This window comes from Vidua chalybeata, chromosome 16 (genome assembly GCF_026979565.1).
Source record: "Vidua chalybeata isolate OUT-0048 chromosome 16, bVidCha1 merged haplotype, whole genome shotgun sequence".
Taxonomy (NCBI): Eukaryota; Metazoa; Chordata; class Aves; order Passeriformes; family Viduidae; genus Vidua; species Vidua chalybeata.
In genome coordinates this window covers 16,094,070-16,106,443 of record NC_071545.1, presented here as the reverse complement: position 1 = coordinate 16,106,443, position 12,374 = coordinate 16,094,070, and the positions used below count along the sequence as shown (strand labels likewise).

Genomic DNA, 12,374 nt, shown 5'->3' with positions numbered 1-12,374 from the left:
CCCGCGAGCTCCTCCCCGCACCGGCTGCAGAGTAACCGCAAGAACGGAATCAAAGTCACCACATTGCTTTAATAATTAAAAGGGCATCAGAGAAAAGAGGATAAAACATCCCAATCTCCTGATCAGGGATGTTTTTAGCAGAACCACGTGCATGACACAGTACACAGGAAACCCTGCTCTGAGCAGCTCACTCAGCCTGGCAGGACACCAGGGCAGCTAAGAGGGCAACAGCTATAATATGCATATATATATATATATATATATATATATATAAATACCCCCACACTGTATTTATTGGGGAACCATGTTGTGTAGCTGTAGGTATCCTGATTGTGAGGCCCTCTCCAAAAATAATCTCATTTGTTGCTATCAGAAGTTCAGTTACTTTCTGTCCACGTGGTCTGAATTTAAATGCTGATACGTGTCTTCTTCTCCCGCCCTGCAAAGCAGGCTCCTTGCACGAGGCGACAGCAGGACGGAGTTGAATCTGGACGTGGCTCCTCTCCCAAACGAAGTGGTTTGTGCTTCGTGCAGGTTCGTACAGACGTGGGACCAGCCCAGACACCTGCCTGGCCCGAAGCCCAGCTCTGATCAGAGATGATCACGCAGGTGCCACCTGCGCCATCCGAGTGCGCGGCCTGGCAGCGTCACCGACGTCCCTGTCAGCTGGACAGGGCTCTGTGTATCCGGCCACACACCTCCTCAGCTCCCAGAGTCACCATCATCTCAGCCACGCTCGGGCCGTGCTGCAAACACAGAGCGAGTCCCTGAGCACAGGAACTGAACTGCCCCGCACGTGTCTGTGCGTCACAGAGCGAACCGACAGCGGTCATCAGCAGCTCAAACAAACCCTGGGCTTCCTCCTCCTGAAGGCAAGTGCCAGCCCTGGTCAGAGGGACCCAAAGGATCAGCACCAGAGCTGAGCCAGGATTAGGCTTTGGAGAACTTTTGTAAAACTTGGGTTTGAGCTCTGTGAAAGCACATTGCACGTAATCTCAGAATTGTTCTTTTTACCTGCTGCCCGCTGAGCGCCAGGCGCAGGAGCTGCATCATGCTGCTGTACTTGGTCTCTCTGGTTTGCTTCTGGAGACTTCTCAGGTCTTTGTTCAACTCCTCCACAGTCAAGGCAGCTGCTGGTCTTGTCATGAGCCTTTAGGAAAGAAGGTGTCCTTAGCTCTGGGGACAGGAAAACCACAGGGTTCCTACCTCTCATCCCTGCCTGGGCCAGGGCTCTCCCTCTGCTCACCAGAAGCAGAGCTCATTCAAAAGAGCAAGTTTAAACTACAAAATTATGCCACAGACCTAGAAAACCACAGAAAAAGCAGTAATTGTGATCAGCTAAGAATACAGTTTTCAGAGATGAGGAGCCACTGCTGCCACTACTCAGCTCAGACAGCAGCACACTTACCCTAAGACTAGTTTTCCTATTTTATCTACTTCTGCAGAAATTGTTTGTAGCTGCTGGCGGGACACTGAGGGCCTGACCCACAGGTAAGAGTAATCACTCGACACCAGATTCTTCAGGAGGCTTATGTGACCCTGGGGAAAGAAAGCAAAGCTGGCAAGGCAGAGGGCTGTGCTGTGGAGGAAGCAATTCCTCAGCTCGGAGGATGGTGGCACAGCGCTCTGCTGCTACTCATACTTTTCTCAGCAGAAGGACTCGCTCCACGTATTCATTTTCCAGAACATCTGGATCCACTTGCTGATCCCCATAGACGAGCTCCACCAGCCCCTGCAGCTCCCTAACGAGCTTCTGGCGCAGCCCTTGGTTCTCAATGTGACGGGTCAGGTGAATCCTGCACCAGAGAAAAGACCTGCTTTTGGATTGCTTTGGGTTACCTCGGATCACCCCAACCACGTTTCACAGAAATCACAGACTATTCTGGGTTGGAAGAGACCCACAAGGATCAAGTGCAACTCTTAAGGGAATAGCCCATCTGGGGACTGAGCCCTCAGCTCTGGCATTCTTAGCTCCATGCTCTGACCAACTGAGCTAAAACTCAGTGTGGAAGTGTTAGAAAAGCAGCACTAAACCACAGTCAGACAGTCTACAAAGAGGCATTTGGCTCTGGTGCCCCACAGGGAACTGAGGATGAGGCCACTCTCAGCAGCACAAGTGTACTTGCAGAAGAACTTTCTGGAAGTGTTAACTCTTTTTAGATGTTATTTTCTTAGGTTATAAACTTAAGACTTTAGATCCTCCCAGGTACATCCACCCTCTGCCTAGACTTTCAGTGTTGCCAACGCCACTGTCCAAGCACAGAATGGGAGAGGAGGCAGGAACTGTGTGAGCAAAAACTTATGCTTCCTCTTAGCAGAGCCAAACAGCTGCTGCACCAGGACCATGTTTGATCCAACAAACAAAACCTCCAGCCAAAGCAGAGTGGCTAGAAATAAATTCTCACTGACATGGTGCTTACCACATTTTAAAGCTACCACTAATTTTTTACCTGTTGAATTCTGGGAGCGCTTCAAGGTCCAGCAGAGCAGAATGGGTTGTAATTCTGCCTACTTCAAACTGGGAGATCAGCTCCTCCAAAGTCCTCCCCATCTGCTTCTCTGCAACACAAGCCAAAGGGACTCTCAGGGCTCTGTGCCCTCCTCGGGCACGGGGCCAGGCCAGCAGCACGCTGAGCAAAGGTGACACAGGACAGCCCCTGTGCAGTGCCAGCAGCAGCAGGGACATCCCCTAGCAGGTAGGAGGGAACTGGCAGCAGGCACACAGTGCCATGCTGCCCTCTCCCCAGGAGCCTGCTGTGCTGGTGAGGCACTGGCAACGGGGACATTCTGCTTGGCTCCATCACCTTCCTCAGCAGAACGCCTCAGTTGGCCAAAGAGAAGTCACACTCAGCCAGGAGGCTGCACTGCCCAAGCAAGATTTCATTCCCAAGCAGAGTTCTCAGAACACAAGTTAATCTGTGATCCCCACACAGCAAGAACCACAAAAGGAGACATTGACTCAACTCCTCGTGGTCTGTCAGGTTAAAGGAAAAGTGGTACAGGTGTCAAACAACACTGCAATTATTAACCACAGAATGCAAGTTTTCCCAAGACTTCACAGAGTGTCTCAGCCTTGAAGTGAGGGTTTTCCCAAGGGAGAACCCATTAAGCACCTGATTCAATTCTAATGCCTGCACAGCAGCAGGAAGATTTCCACCATGCCAGCTCCTTCCACAGGAGCTCTGCAGAAGGCCTGGTGGCACCTCAGTGACCGACTGGTTACGTGACACCCATTCCCTGACCCCTTCAAACACTGACAGAGCTCTCAGCTGTTAAAATAAACCCAGCCCATGCCACAAAGTCAGCATGAGGTGAGCTGGCAGGCAGGAGCCCGTGGTGCTACCTGTGAAGCCCGAGCCGCAGTTGGTGACGATGTCCAGCAGCGCCTCGGGCAGGAAGCCGTCCCGAGCGAAGCGCTCCAGGAAGATGTCCCCCTGCCTCTTGGACAGCTTGGCACCGTCCTTGTTCAGCAGCAGAGGGAGGTGGCCAAACTGAGGGGGCTCCCAGCCAAAGGCCTTGTAGAGAAGCAGGTGTTTGGAAGTTGAGGCCAGCCACTCGGTGCCGCGCAGGACGTGGGTGATGCCCATGTAGTGGTCATCCACCACGTTTGCCAGGTGGTACGTGGGGAAGCCGTCCCCCTTGAGAATCACGGGGTCACCTTCCACCTCAGCCACCTCGTGCTTGTTCCAGCCGTAGACCAGGTCCTGGAAGGGCTGCACCCCCTTCTCCAGGCGGAAGCGGATGACGCAGTCGAGGCCCTGTGCCAGCTTCTGCGCCACTTCTGCGGGCGCCAGGTGCCGACAGCGGTTGTCATACCTTCGGGACACGAGCACCAGGGGCTCTGCTCAACACAGCCCAACACCACCAGCCGTTTTTACATCCCCAAAGCTCTAGGCAGATGCCCGGACTTTAGCTGTAACCCGCCCACTCAAACCCCTCGTGTCTGGAGGGCGACGCGCGCCTTCTCCCTGTACGGGCCCGAGGCACAGAGGCACAGCCCGAGGCACAGCCCCGGTGCGGCGAGGCTCCGCGCAGGGGCACGGGGACAGGGCCGGGGCCGTACCGCGGGGTCTGCTGGCTGCGCAGCGCGTCCCGGCGCAGCAGCTGCAGGCGCTGCGGGCTGCAGAAGCAGCGGTAGGCGGCCCCGCTGGCCAGCAGCGCCGCGCCCGCCCGCCCGTACAGCTCCAGCCTCCGCGACTGCACGTAGGGCCCGGCGGGGCCGCCCCGCCCGGGGCTCTCGTCCGGGGGAATACCTGCAACACCGGCACGGCGGCAGTGAGCAGCCGGGCCGCCAAAACAGCCCGGACAAAGGCAGTCAAACCCAGCCTCCAGCTGAGCACGGGTGGCCTTTACAAGATAAGGTTTCAGTGGGAGAAAAACGAAAGATGTTTCTAAATACCTGCCCAGTCCAACATATCTTCTATTCCTTCTGCAGCTCCAGGCACCACCCGACTCTGATCTGTATCCTCCACTCTTAATATAAATGTCCCTTGGTGTTTTTTGGCAAAGATATAATTGTACAAAGCAGTCCTAAGGCCACCTAAATGCAGAAAACCTGTAATTGTGGGGAAATCAGAGGAGGTGGTCACACAGAAAACCCAGGGGAGAGTTCTAAATACGAGCTGGAAGGGCGCTGGATGCTGCCTGCGACGGCAGCGTCACCGCACCCCGGAGCGCCCCCAGCTCAGGGGGCACTGCCTCTGGAAATAACTTGTGGATGACAAGCCCCAGGAGCAGAGAGTCCCTACGGTGACCTGGAAACCCGACAAGCGGGCACACGCCAGGAACCAACAGTGACCCCGCACGGCCGGGACGGCACCGGGACACGCTGCGAGGGCGAGCCCGGGAGCTCCGGCAGGAGCGCTCCGGGGAGCCAGCAGCCCGCGCACCCCTCCAGAGCCCGAATTTTTGTTTTCCAACCCAAAGTCCCGTCCCGCCGCAGCGGAGCCCCGGCGGTGGGCAGGGGCGGGGCTGCCGAGGGGTCGGTTACCTGTGGGGCTGGGCCCGAACCGGACGCGCGGCCCCCGCTCGGGACTGGGACCGGGGCCGAGGCCGAGGCCGGGTCCGGGTCCGGGTCCCGATCCCGATCCCGGTCCCGGTCCCGGTCCCGCCGCGCAGCGCAGCGCGCGCAGAGCTCGCGCCATCCCGCCACGCGCCCACGTGGCCGCGGCGCCGTTTCCGCCCGGCCGCGGCAGCCAATCCCCGCGCGCGCCGCCGCCGGGGGCGGGGCGTCCCTTAAAGGCGCCGCCACCCGCTTCGTCGGGTCGCGCGAGGGGACGGCGGCCGCCGCCAGGGGCCCGGCAGCGTGGAGGGGTTCCGGTGCCCGGAGCGCTGAGCGGAGTGTCCGGCTCCCCTCCCGCCTCCCGGCCGGTGCCGCGGGGGCGCGATCTGGGGGCCGCCGCCGCCCCCGCGCTGAGAGGCGGGCGGGGGCGACTACGGGAGCCGGCGCGGCCCAGCAGCGGCGGCGGCGGCGTTTCCCGGCGTGCCCCGCGGCGGATTGTACACAATCATCATGGCTGCCGCCGCCGCCGCCGCCGATGGTACGAGCGCGGCCGGGAGCGCCCGGAGCCCGCGGGGCCCGCGGTGCCTGCGGTGCCCGGAGCCAGCGGTGCCCGGATCCCGCGGTGCCCGCAGCCCGCGGTGCCCGGATCCCGCGGTGCCTGCAGCCCGCGGTGCCCGGAGCCCGCGGTGCCCGGAGCCAGCGGTGCCTGCAGCCCGCGGTGCCCGGATCCCGCGGTGCCCGCAGCCCGCGGTGCCCGGATCCCGCGGTGCCCGCAGCCCGCGGTGCCCGGATCCCGCGGTGCCCGGAGCCCGCGGTGCCCGGATCCCGCGGTGCCCGGATCCCGCGGTGCCCGGATCCCGCGGTGCCGGTGCAGGGGGCGGCGGGGCGGGCCGGGAGGCGCCGGCGCGGGGAGCCGGCCCCGGACACGCTGCGGGCGGCGCTCCGGGGCTGGAGCGGGGCCGGGATCTTCCTGTCCGCTCCCCGCAGGTGCCGAGGAGCCGGGCATGGAGGCGGAGGCGCAGGAGCTGCCGCTGGGCTGCGGCGGAGCGGGCGGCTCGCCGGCGGCGGGCAGGTCTCCGGAGGGCGAGGAGCGCCGGGAGCCTCCGCCGGCGGCTGTCAGCAACGGCGGCGACGAGGACAGCGGCAGAGAGCTGGTGGAGCTGAAGGTGATCTGGAACAAGAACAAGTACGACGTGAAGTTCTGCCTGGACAGCACGGGAGCCGAGCTGAAGCAGAAGATCCACTCGCTCACAGGTCTGTGCGGCCGCCGCCTCCCCCGCGCCTCCCTCGCCGCCCGCCGCTCCTAATCGCTGTGCTTGCCCCTAGGCCTCCCGCCGGCCATGCAGAAAGTCATGTTCAAGGGACTTCTGCCAGAGGAGAAAACCCTGCGGGAAATCAAAGTAACGAACGGAGCGAAAATCATGGTTGTGGGCTCTACCATCAACGATGTGCTAGCAGTAAATACACCCAAAGAAGCTGCTCAACAGGAGGTCAAAGCTGAGGAAAACAAAAAGGAGCCGCTTTGCAGACAAAAGGTATTTAATGTCTCAATAATTGCTGGTGCAGGGCAGCGGTAGGATCTGTGTGGTTCTTCTGCAGACACTCGTGGGTCCTGTTCCTCCTCAGATCAGGTTAGGGGTTCATTTCTGACAGCTCAGCGTTGGGAGGACTCTGGGCAGGAGAGCAGCACACAACTGTTTAGTCCAGCAGGGACTGGGGCTTTGCAAGACTCTGCTTGTGGTGCCAGGCACAGCCAAGTATTTTGCTCAGAAAATGGAAACATTTGGTGGATGTTAGTGCAAACACAGCCCAGATTAACTCTGTCTAAAACCTAATTGTTTGTTGTTGGCACAAAAGAATTAGATCTCCAAAAACTGCTCAAAACAAACACCAAGAAAGCAGTTCCCTCAGCTGTCCCAGCCCTGACAGGGATGTGGGTGTTGAATTCTCTCTCACATTGTGTAGCACAGGGCTGGTTTGATGGTCCTGCAGTGTGGGGGGCTGCTGAAGGATTGCCAGCTCAAGGTATTACCAGCCTTGTACCTTCCTCAAAATAAACTTGGTTAAAATTAAGTAGTGCTTCCACGAAGCATGCCAGTGGCTTTCTGTGATTTATCAGGGCTCACACTCAGTGTAAGTGCCATCATTTCTTAGAGGTGCTCAGCCAGGTACAAGCTGTGAGTGGGGATTTGAAAGTTACCACTGCTCTGATCCGTTCTGCTTTGGTGCTGGGCCGCACTGCCTGACGTGGAGAATTTCTGGGATCACTGCATGTAACACTTTGGGTTTTATAGACGTGTATTTATGTGTGTGCATGTTTGAGAAGGCTGTTGTGCTTGGCATTATCTTGGAGTTCCACTCACTGTGGATACTCCTTGGGAGTATTTTGGAAAGTGCACAGTGAAGATTGAGGGTCGCTGATGTGACCGATGCCTGTGAACAGCCCTCAGCTGTGGCTCAGGGCCACTGGGATGTGCTCAGGGGGCAGCTGCAAGTACACTGCAAACTTCATCATGTTCCTGTGAATTTAATTTCTGCTTTTATGTTGTAGCAACACAGAAAAGTGTTGGACAAAGGAAAGCCTGACGATGTGATGCCTTCTGTCAGAGGCGTGCAGGTGCGTGAACGAGGTCTTGAGACACTCAGAACCACAGAAGAGACTGCTCTGTGGTCTGAGACCTTTCCCCACTGGTTCAGTGGTTCGTTGCTGTTGTAGCAGAAAGCTGGAAGGATGGATGGTCCTTATGCTTAGAAAGTTGAGAGCTTTTATCTTTTCTGCCCCAGCCCTGGCCGTGACTGGCTGTGTCTCGTTGCAGGAGCGGCTGCCCACGGTGCCGCTGTCCGGCATGTACAACAAGTCAGGGGGGAAAGTCAGATTGACCTTCAAACTCGAGCAAGACCAGCTGTGGATTGGTACAAAAGGTGAGCACCTCCCAGCCTCGGGGATGAGCAGTTGGTGACTGGGCTGTGACTGGGCTGTGTGACCTAGAAAAGCTTCTCCTCTGACTAAAACGTGTTTAGGGAATGATGTTGGTATTGCAGCGCTTCAAAAAACTTTGTTTCCTTTTCTCACCTGCCATTCTCCCAGGTCATTGAATAGTACTTTCCAGGAACACTGGTTCCTGGAAAAATGGAGTGCAGTAGTGTCAGCAGACTAATGGTCCAATGTGCTGTTCCTGGCTCCAAATGTAAATGATGCTACTGGGCATTTCTGGCATAGCTCAAAGCACTCCGTAAGCAGCATGGATTTGATGCCAGCAGTACACAGAGGCCCAATGGTTTAGCCAAGACTTGGAAGGAAAACTCAGAACTGGGATAGAAACTGGGAGTGTTGGCATCTTTGGCACTCTCTGTCCTTCCAGCCAAAATTATGTGGGTGTCTTGTCTCAGTAATGCAAAACTGTGGTGCTGTGCAGAGGGCTTGGTTTGCAGTCGTGAGTGGTGCCAGGAGGAGCTGGGGATAACGTGCCTTGCTGGGGATGTCTGTGTCCTGGTTGTGCCTGGGATAGAGTTAGTTTTCTTCCCAGGAGCTGTTTTGGATTGGGGATGGGAGCAGTGCTGATAACAGTGCATGTTTTGGTTGTTGCTGCGCAGTGCTTCCCTCAGTCAAGGACTGTTTGGTGTCTCAGACACTGCCTGTGAGGAGGCATGCAAGGAGATGGGAGGGAACTGGCCAGGACAGCTGGCCAAAGGAATATTTCCCACCACAGAGCATCATGCCCAGTGTAAACTGGGGGCAGTAGGCTGGGAGGGACTGGACACTGAAGGGGACAGGCTGGACATCAGTCAGCAGTGGGGAGCAGCTGTATTGGGCATCACTGGTTTCTCTGGAGTTTCTTTGTAATTTTTTTTATTATTATTACCATTAGTAGTAGTATATTCTATTTAGTTTCAGTTATTAAACTCTTCTTAGCTCAAACCATGCATTTTTTACTTTTTTCCCCAGTTCTTCTCCCCATCCAACAGGGCAGGGGGAGTGAATGGCTGCGTGGTTGGGGCTAAATGGGACACTGGGATCCCCCCACCTGCCAAGGAAGCTGTGCTCCTTCAGTTTGACTGGGCTGGGAAATATATAGTGATGAGCAAGAGGGATTAAAGTGCTTGCTCACTGTCCCAGTAAAGCAGCCTAACTGGGTGGTTATACTGCCTCCAGCTGCTACAGTAGTTCCAAAGTAAGCAGAAATCCCAAAAGTTTTTGACCCTTTCTTTGTAGAACAGACTTGACTGTGAAGATTTTTTTTAGCTTTAAAACCTCTCTTGTTGCCAGTTGCAATGATTTCTCTCCTGGGCAAAGTGATAGAGCAGGGCATTGGGGGTGTTTTTAATTCCATAGGTTGGGCAGGCAGATTTTTCTGTTACTGATCCCAGGTTCTAAATCCATGCTCAGTATTTAGCTAGTTGATCTCTTCCATCACCACCCAGATGAGTTTTCAAGTACAGTGTTTCTGAGGTGTTCTACACGGTGTTGCTTAAGCTGTGAATTTGATTCTTCTTGTAGTCATGTGTTTCCTGTAACCTGTTTCCCTACTCCCCCGAATTAGCAGCAGCTTGCTGCCTCTAGGGAATGGCTGTAATTGCTGGCTGTTAATGGGAAAAACTCCTTCCTCCTCTGAGGAACCCGTGACAGAGGCCAGCAGGTAAAGGCTGGAGCAGACACATCTGGCTCTTGACACGGCTTGTCACCTGCTGGCCCTGGAGAGTTGGAGCTGCTTCTTGGCCCCAGCCCTGCAGCCTCACAGGGGTTTGTGCAGGTGTTCGTAGTCTGAAGTTTGGCACAGGCAGCTGTTCTCCACTTGCACAGAGGCATGGATAATGGGATTTGTCTGTTGCTGGGATACTCAGAGCAGAAATTGATTTGGGGGATGCTAAACAAGGGCAAAATGGGGTTTTACCTCATGAATGAAGTCACAGGTCTGAACAGGTAGTTCAGAGTGAGCTCAGTTATGAGGCAGAGAATATTTTTCCTTACATCACTGAGTTTATCTCCCTGTGTGCTTTCTGTAGGTGGGTTTGCGGTTTTTTGGATCACAAATTAAACAGATCTATCTCAAGAACTCAGAGTTCAGTTTCTCCTTTGTAAAGTGTTTTGGGTAGTCTGTCTTGTATCCAAGATAATAATTGCTGGCTGATGCTGGATGCTTGAACGGAAAGGCAGGACCTTGGAATTAAGTGTTCAGAAAGGAGTGAGGACAGAGCTGATGGGAAAGCTCTGCCCTGGACCATGTGGCTCTTGTCATTGCCTCTGGCTGCTGATGTTACTCTGCCATGTAACTGTGGTCTTTTTGGGGCTTCAGTTTCTCTTGTTTCTTTCCCTGTTTTCTCTTTTATACTCCTTTCTCTGTGCTTCTCTGCACACACTGCCTCAGGGTAAAGCCTGGCCTAAGCTTTCAGAGTTGGGTCAGCCTATCTTTGCCAGCTTTCAGGCTTGCTGTTGAGAGTTCAGTGTAATCCTTGGGACTCAGCCCTGAATATTCTCATACTTGGACTAAATTCCATAGGATGAGCATCCCTGCTGCTCCGAGGGGAGTTCCTTATGGGAAAACATTAACTAAAGCCTGGGATTTCCCATCACTCAGTCTGAGCCCAAATGATGAGCACTGAAATACTTCATGTGATGCAGGGGAACTGTGTGATCCAGTTTTGGATTCCTTCACACTACTGGGTGCCAGCTGTGGGTGTGTGGGGGGTGTGGTGCTGCAGCCACCACGTCCTGGGCAGCAGGATCCCAAACTCACCTGGAGGGGAGACTGCTGACCTGAGGAGATTTTGGCATTAATGGAGGTGCTGTATGAAATGAATATGAAAAACTGCTTCCCCGCATGTCAGAAATAATACTTTGATCAATTTTAATGTAGAGAGAACAGAAAAGTTACCCATGGGGTCCATTAAAAATGTGGTGAGTGAACCTATTGAAGGCCATGAGGATTATCACATGATGGTGAGTAACAGCTCTACTTTAATCATATCCATCTGATTCCTTCATGCAGCACACACTACTGAGGCTGCAGGTCAGAGCAGGCTGGAGGTGGATGGTGGTTCCAGCCTTGTGGAGATGGGGACATGGGCTCCTCTCACACTCTCAGTATTTTGGGTCCATATTGAATATCTCTAGCTGTGTGGAAATCCAGACTCTTTTCACACAAACATGAAGTGCTTAAGCCTTATTTTGTATCTTCTGACTATGACAGTGTTAAACCAGTAAACATGCTCACAACATAGCTCATGATTTCTTAATGGTAGGGATATTTTTGATACCTGGTTTAATTTCTAGATTCTGTGGTATTTATATGAACAACAGGCCTTGATGGAGGTTAAGAAAAAAAGGATTTGATGCTGTAATATCTTTTCACACCTGTAATTTTCTGAACAACTCCCATGGGATTTAGCAAAGTTACATTTCAGAAGAGAACTGTGCTAATGTACTGAAATTTTGGCTGTTTATTTTAATCCGTGGGTTTTTTTAAGATCCTGCCTTTCAAAGTACAGTGACTAACTTTTGATGTTGAAGTAAGTTTCTTTTCTATAAGAAGTTTGTTTCCTTCTTTAGAGGGAGAAAAGGGAAATGTTTTTCCTTAAAGTCATGTCCTGCAGGAGGGTGCTGCTCTAGTCTCTGTCCAAATACTTGATTTTTGATCACCCGTGTGAGAAGAGGTCCTCTTCAGCACATGTTGCAATAAACTTACCCCACAGCAAGGGCAGAGGCTCTGGCATGCCGTGGTGCCCCTCTCCTGAGCATAGGAGAGAAGTTGAGAATAGGACATAATGTCTAAATATAAAATCCTATGACTATAAAAACATGGTCATTGTCTTGTTTAGTTCCTGTTTGGCTTCTTAGCTCTGATGTTTCTTTAGAGACTCTGAGTTATGCTTCAGGTTGTCCACCAGAATAATTTCCTCATGTTCTTGAAACTGGCCAGGAGTTCTGGTTGCTGTTGTGATGTTGTAAAAGGGAAGAGCTCATGGTTTTCTCAGTGCTCTGCAGCTCTTGTTCTCTGCAATGCTCCTTTAATTGCCCACCAAAGAGCTGTGGAATGCCCCGAGTGCTGCAGGGAGCAGCAGGTGGGACAGGCTGGTCTGGTTTGGCAGTGGATGAGCTGTGCCTGTCCACTGGGACCAGCTCTTTGTTCCCATGTGTAAATGTTGTCATTTTTAATTGCAGGCATTTCAGCTGGGCCCAACAGAAGCATCTTACTACTGGGTCTATTGGGTCCCAACTCAGTATGTCGATGCAATCAAAGACACGGTGCTGGGGAAGTGGCAGTATTTTTGAAAGCACGCTCACCTCTGGCACAGGAAAATGACACAAATCTAAGGACACTGCTGGGAGAGGCCTCCAACATCCCTGGATGTGACAGTCCTGGAACTTATTATT

The 12,374-nt window shown here is 53.9% G+C and overlaps 2 protein-coding genes across 4 annotated transcripts; one reads left to right on the top strand and one right to left on the bottom strand.

Moving 5' to 3' along the window:
* Nucleotides 1-49: 49 nt before the first annotated feature.
* Nucleotides 50-5,220, bottom strand: EARS2 (glutamyl-tRNA synthetase 2, mitochondrial). Of its 3 annotated transcripts, XM_053957699.1 has the most exons (10): nt 4,991-5,220; nt 4,400-4,555; nt 4,064-4,253; nt 3,675-3,816; nt 3,344-3,515; nt 2,451-2,559; nt 1,643-1,796; nt 1,409-1,539; nt 1,015-1,150; nt 50-746 (listed from the first exon to the last, which is right to left on the bottom strand). In XM_053957699.1, exons 1-10 carry the CDS (start codon nt 5,142-5,144, stop codon nt 663-665), a joined length of 1,428 nt encoding a protein of 475 aa, XP_053813674.1. In that variant the 5' UTR covers nt 5,145-5,220; the 3' UTR covers nt 50-662. The 3 variants fall into 3 exon arrangements, with proteins under 3 accessions (XP_053813674.1, XP_053813673.1, XP_053813675.1); XM_053957698.1 differs by having other exon boundaries at nt 3,344-3,816; XM_053957700.1 differs by lacking the exons at nt 50-746; nt 1,015-1,150 and having other exon boundaries at nt 1,415-1,558; nt 3,344-3,816.
* A 164-nt stretch (nt 5,221-5,384) lies between these two features.
* UBFD1 (ubiquitin family domain containing 1) lies at nt 5,385-12,374 on the top strand. Its single transcript, XM_053957701.1, has 7 exons — nt 5,385-5,540; nt 5,990-6,256; nt 6,329-6,537; nt 7,554-7,619; nt 7,819-7,924; nt 10,858-10,940; nt 12,162-12,374. The coding sequence occupies exons 1-7, from the start codon at nt 5,513-5,515 to the stop codon at nt 12,270-12,272; spliced, it is 870 nt and encodes a 289-aa protein (XP_053813676.1). The 5' UTR covers nt 5,385-5,512; the 3' UTR covers nt 12,273-12,374.